Below are 6,900 nucleotides of genomic sequence, written 5' to 3'. Positions count from 1 at the left end.
TCTTAAAGGGTTTTTCTTTTCCGGAAGGTTCCATGTCAGGTTTGTGTGTTGAGAGGAAAGAATGAGTGAAGTTAACACCGGGGTCCTGATATCTGCTCGCCTTCGCTCTCAGTCAATGCTGAGGGGCAAAGTAAAGAGGAACATTAGCCATGCTAGTTCTCAACGCCCACTTGAGATCCATTCAAGCAGACGGAGAGCCTGGACAGCGATGGAGAAAGAGACTTGGTCTCCTCTTTCCACTTCTACGCTTTCTGAGCACAGCGCAATCTGTTCTTTTTCACTTTTTTTCCCCTCTTTTTCTGTTCGAAAAAATGCCATGCCATGTCCAAAATGCCGTCTGTTTCAGTACATGCCCTACATGCAATATTGCCTTCCATACGAGGGGTCACCGGGGGAAGAAAAACAAGAGCCTGTTCTTATGAGCCAAGTGCCGAGATGGCGTCGAGGGAACAGCGCAAATGCACTCTGCACGCCACTGTTAATTGTGGAGAAATTATCCATACCTCAGCACAATCTCACCTTTAAGCACGAGCCTTACATTACTCAGAGCTGACTCAACTAATAGTTAAGAACGAGCTCTTCAAAAAGACAAAGTTAAAACTCGCTTTCTTGCAACTGCCTGGGGAGGCCGTTAGCAAAGCACACAAGGACACAATGGTCCAAACACAAGTAAAATAATTATGCAAATACACTGGGAACATATTAACTAGTGTTATCGGAGTTCGATAAGAATACAAATAATGTGCCATTGGGCTGAGACACTGGGTTGAGGTATGGGAAAAAGCAATTGTTACCATATGACAGCAGTTTCTATACTTTTTTTGTCATGGAAAATTCCACATGTCATCTGAAATAAGGTTTAAAAATCCCATGATTAAATATTACTGTTTCTCTCTCTTTGTGTGTGTGTGTGTGTGTTTCTGTGTAGGGGCGTCAGTGAGTGAATGTGTGCTTAAGTGTGTGTGTGTGTGTTCAATACATGGGTAAATGAGCCTGGGGTTCTTAACACACTGCCTAGTCCAGCCGTGGACCTTAAGCACATCGGCGGGATAATGAGAGACAGATTTTCAATTAGCTCTTCATTGGAACTCCCCCTGAGAAATTAAAGCTTAACAGGTTTGCTCAATATCACCCCGTCAGATTACAGTCCTGCTTCCTTCTCGAAGCCTCACTGTGGCCTCCTCGCTTCTCAGACACGGGGAGACGGACTTAAGAAAGAATCCCCAAGCCGTTTCTCAACCAAAACTTTCCTGCAACACTCTGCGCACATTCCTCTGTCTAAACAACTAGATGATTTTATAAAATATCTCAGCTTTTGTAAAAAAAAAAAAAAAAAACTCAGTTTATGTTAGAAGATTTTTCACTGGCTCATTAACTTTACAAATGGTTCCCTTGTGATGTTGTGTAATGATAGGAGTTTTTAATGCCAATGCAGATTCATTATTACAAGGATTTTTATTGCTTTTATTGTGAAGCCAAAAATAATTTGCTCAGTAATTATGAAATATATAGCAATTATGACTTACAACATATTTCCAGCGTCCAAATCTATTCGTTTCAGAAACAAAAAATTATTTCAGTCTCCCCAGTCAAAATTTTGTCACTCTTAAGTTCCATTTCCATAACAGTTTTCAAGTAGCGGTATTAACTCAGTATAAAGTTACTAACCCTTCATACATTACATTAATGTACTACATTTAACTTCAGCACCAGAACGCCCACGGAGCAATTTATATAATTATGCCATTTCAGTTGGCCTTCAGTCCCCTATAATAGAACAGGAGATTGCAAGAGATGTTTATACATTTTACATATCTCACATATCACACTATTATAGTGCTATTATACAATTTCTGTGCATGACGAAAGGCTAACATGTCTGAATCTATAGTTTATCATTTATGCAATTATGGTCAATATACTATTAAACATATATTCAAAAACATTTTTCATCACTAAAAGATAAAGCAGAGCGAGAATCACCGTGGAAAGCCAACTAAGAGGTTTGTTCACACTTAGATCCATATGAAAAACCCATGTTAAAACAACATCAAGTATGTGAATGAACTTTGGTAAGTATGTGTGAGACAAAGACTAAAAGACAGACCGAGAGACAGAGAGAGAGAGAGAGATGAACGGACGGAGGGATGGATGGAGAGACAGATAGAAAGAGAGGGAGAGAGAGAGAGAGCAGGCTTGGCTGGCCACTGTGTGAGACTTACAGTGGAAAGCGGGCTAAGCCTCTTTACTGAGTGACTTAGTGGCGCAGAGCCCCATATGTCTGCCGTGGAGTTGGACTGAGCTTTAAGCCTCTTCGAGCCCTGCACCTCGCTCACAAAATCATTACTGCCTACTGGAATGCATGCTATGCTTATGTACCAAACATAGAGAAAGAGAGAGGGAGACATGGTGTGTGTTTGTGTGTGTGTGTGTGTGTGTGAGTGAGAGAGAGAGAATGAAAAACTTCTTCTGTCTCAGCTTATTAAAAATGCACACACACACAAGCACCTGACATAATGAGCAAAGAACACACTCTACTTTTGCATCGACACACACCAGCATTTGCCATTGCTGTGTGCACCGAAATGGGCTGAATACTGGCTGTGTGTCTACAGTGGGTAGACAGCACAACTTCCACTGCACATAACAATACTCTAACAAATCATAAAATGGCTGCTGCTATGCTGCAAATAGGCCACACAGAGTTTCATGCAAAGTTAGTTGGTACTTCTCTGTCTGCGACTGCAAGAAGTCGAGTTGTTTCAGAAAAACAATTACACACAAAATTGTGTAATTATATGCAAAGTATGAAAAGACAAAACTGTTGTATGCCATTTTAACACATTAATATTCATGTTCTCAAATAATAAGTTATGCCATTGTGGAAACTGTTAGGAATTAACGCAATTTCTGAAAATGTTGGATCTAAAGGAATCACACTTGCACTCTTACACATTTTTATCTAAATTTCTTTTCTAAATCAAGGATGAGCAGTGTGGAAACACCCTTTAGAAGCCTGACTGGCAGTCACTGAGTCACACACACATAGACAAACACACACATACACATACACACACACACACACACACACACACACACGCACACACACACACGCACACAGACACACACACACACACACACACACACATGCAAAACACTCTGTGGTGGGATAAGCAAACAAACATTAACTTACTCGACAAAACAACCATCAACTGGTGTAAACCAACATAGGGTCTATTTTCCCACCTGCTTTGCTTGGCAGGCCCACCAGTGTATCCCTAACTGAGGCCATAAAATGTTTACCCACGTGAATTAAGTCTGACAAATGCATTCATACATCCAATGACAAAACTAATTTTGAGCATGAAATAGATCTGAAGCCACTTTAGTTAATTCTAAAAGTTCCCCATTGCGAAGTTGAAATCTACAATTTTGTTGAGGTAAAAACGACTGGCGTTTGAATGTCCATTTTATATATAGAATGGTATCTATATTTTTTGGTAAATCTACCTCAGTTATACTCTGACTTCGCCTATTTTCCCTACACATAATAATCTCCCTACACATCGCCTTCATTCTCTACAATCTGCGCGCTCAGGCCTGGCCTTATTTAACAATACAATTGAGATGATTTGCCGGGAAAGTAAAATATTCAGCCTACGAAATCAAAGCCAACAATCATACAAAAACAAATAACGTGGTGACGATGCAAAGACATTCAAAGGAATGGGATATATAGGCCTCATAATCATTTCTGGATTGTGTTGCTTAAAAGAGTATAAGGACTTACGTATTTATTATTTCTATTTTAAGTAGGCTAGCCTACAGTGAATAAGTTATGAAAACATTACATGCGTTAATTAATCAATCCCATCTAGATAACTTAGCCTACATAATAATTAGACAATTCTTGAACACTTACAAAAGGACATGTAATCGCCAACACACACTGATAACCTACAAAGCGCTTACGTATTGACCGCTCTCAAGAGTTGAACAAATGTTCGACTGGAATCTATTTAGATCAGTATTCTAAAAATGAAAAGTCGCAGTTGGGTGAAAATGCCATACAGGTTAATCATTAACGTCATTTAAATCCAAAACAACTTATTATGCTTTGGCGTGGCTGTAGTAAGAGATAAGGCTACGTATTGAGCAATCAAGCAGCAGAAATCATCATAACAGTATCTATACAACTATCCTCTCAATATGCCATCACATCACACAGCGCGCAATAATCTGTACCGTCTAGTCTGCAGCCACTGGGGCCTCTTGCAGGTTCTACAGTAGCAGGCCGTGATATATAGCTACCGCTGGCCCCCGGTAACTTACACAAATTCACATGGCAATATAGGTTTAGTAAACGTGGGGTTGACCGTGCGTCACTGTAGGCTACACCATAAAGTTCATTCACACAAATTACACAGAAAGATGTATTTGTTTCCGCACAACTCAAGGCTTTCTGAATGAGGGACGAAAGTAGCTAAAATATGAATGTGATGGATGTGACGTTTCCTCCAGGGATAACGTGTCTGTAAGGTCGCCGTGCTCTCGTTACCCACTTTACCCAGAAGCGGGAGCGGAGAGGAGCATCGCGGTTTTCATGTCACCCGGCGTTTGCCGGAGTTTCAGACTCTGAACCTCGTGAAGCCCTATGTCAGGATGTCGTCTTTTGATGTTGCGACGTGTTATGTTTCTAACAGCACATGGCAAGGCGAAATCTGCCTTCCATGGTGTAACACTTACTTGGAATTCTGTGAGCTCCATACCACTGCCTCCAGTGATTTGGCTATAGGTAAAGCACATCTGCAAAGGATGGTCAAAATCCAGAGGTATTTCTTCCAACAGCTTCCAGACCCAGCCATGTTCAGAAGATTTAGTGAAGCCCAGGAATTAAAGTCGCGATAAGAGCATTCAGATCGATGGCAAATCGTTGTTGTTGTCGCCCGTCTCTATCCAAAATCAACAGACGCGCATGTGGGTTATACGCGTTGACAGCTCGTCACACAGTAGCTTGTGATTAGCATCGTTCGACGTAAACTCTGAAATCCTTTTCTCCCGTTTGTGTCCCTCTTTGAAAATCGTCGTTAGTCCAGATGGACCACTGTTGCGAGGGATTCGGCTTTTCGCTCCGTGCGATCAGGCGTCGCTACCTCCCCGTCAGGTGGCCAGTTATGCGTTATGTTTTTATTTTATTCATCGATTAACAAAGTTCTCAACACTGACCTAGGAAAGGTCACGGTGTCCGGAGACCAGGGTATAGTTGAGACACTGGAGACACTCGTTAGAACCTGGTGTTCTGCGCAGGAACAGCAGCGATTGAGCACAAACTGTGATGGGCATTGGAAAAACTAAGCATAAAGTGTCTGCTGTGTTTTCCTTGTTAGAGCAAAGATACTTGTCCAGATGGCACATGCAAAAACTGTGCTCTACGTTTTTTCTAGTTCTTGACCACAACCAAGAAACATTTATCCATCTCTCCACATCAGGTCCCGAAGAGCCATAAAAGTTGATTATGTTCACGTCTGTCCAAAGTACTCCATCCAATGGATTAAAATAAATATACACAGACAAAATTCCCTGAACCGAATAAGCTACTGCTGGCTAACTGGGTAATTCCTGTGCGGCGGTTTTCACGCAGTCGAAATCTCTCAGAACACTCTCCGCATCGAGCGCTGCAGAAACCAACTCATGTTCGAAATCCGTGTTCCGCACGCTAATCCAAATGGTTTAGCCGATTTCAGCAACATCACGGGATTGATGAAGGAGACTCTCAAGTAGTGGTGTAGACAACGATAAAAAGAAGACTTCTTAAAAAGTTAGATATATTGTGCCACTGTCCCGCCGATCGTTTATCGATGCGTTAACGGCGGTCTCAGCTCACACGGGCTAGTCATTCGTTGACTGACATACGGTGATCCTATTCGCACACAGTGCCGTCGTGCGCAGCGCTCAGGCAAGCGAAGGACAGCCCCGGCGCCTGCACCAACCAATCACGACTCATTTTCAGGGCTTCATCATAAAGTTGACCACTCGCCCCCAGAACAGGTTCAAACTGCCACTGAGCAAAGGGATTGCAGCCTATGGCGTACTCCCGGCTTGGTCTGATTGCGAACTGATGCGATTGAAATCACCATTAACATTGGTCCTGTTATGACAGAATTAGTTCTCTTTACATTTATCATACTAAATTAGCCAGCCCTTGTAACGGACTGGCTGGTCTGCCAATTCCCACCTGTTACACATGGCTTTGTTTAGTGATTTGATGACATTTGCAGACCCTATGCAACCCATTGTGCACCACGTACACTCCTTTCAGCAAATTTCCGCGAGTTTCCTGTTTTCTCTGTGATATTAGAATTCAACTGGAGTCATGACATTTTCGAAAAACATTGTCATTTATCACGTGGTCGTATAGGCGAGGCTGATTACATACACTTCTGATGTCCGTTATTGGTTAATATTCAGGATAGCAGCATAAGGTAAGTGGAGAAAATACATGCATAACTGTTGCCTTGTCAATGATTTTCTCACAGATAATCAGTGACCACTACATAAATGTTGTCAGCGTGCTTTCCAGTAGTCAATGATGCCCTCTATCGGTTATCATGGAAAGATTGTTTGCGCCTTGACGGTTGCCTTTGATCCGCTGAGGATATAAATGCCACGCTGTATAGCCAACTTAAAGTGAACACATTAACAGCGTTTTTCTAAAAGTACATGGAATTCAACAGGGTCTACTTCATGCTGTTGGCTACCATGATCACAAACATAGTGTGCGTATTAAAGTCGGTCACCAAAAGGTTTTTCTTCTTTGCAATAGGCCTAATTTTGCCAAGAATGTATTTGTGGAAATCGAAAATCTAAGTTAAATTGAGTAATTGACTTATTGAAGCCGTG

At 41.8% G+C, this 6,900-nt stretch overlaps 1 protein-coding gene across 2 annotated transcripts in view; it reads right to left on the bottom strand.

Annotated features, from left to right (window-relative positions):
• efnb1 (ephrin-B1) overlaps nucleotides 1-5,898 on the bottom strand; it is a 78,925-nt gene extending 73,027 nt beyond the window's left edge. For both annotated transcript variants that reach the window (XM_042092748.1, XM_042092749.1), the window contains exon 1: nucleotides 4,747-5,898. In XM_042092748.1, coding sequence (XP_041948682.1) covers nucleotides 4,747-4,865 — 119 coding nt within the window. In that variant the 5' untranslated portion in view covers nucleotides 4,866-5,898. The remainder of the gene's footprint in view (nucleotides 1-4,746) is intronic.
• Between the last annotated feature and the right edge of the window lie 1,002 nt (nucleotides 5,899-6,900).

This window comes from Alosa sapidissima, chromosome 5, assembly GCF_018492685.1.
Source record: "Alosa sapidissima isolate fAloSap1 chromosome 5, fAloSap1.pri, whole genome shotgun sequence".
NCBI lineage: Eukaryota > Metazoa > Chordata > Actinopteri > Clupeiformes > Clupeidae > Alosa > Alosa sapidissima.
This window is presented reverse-complemented; position numbering and strand designations above follow the sequence as displayed.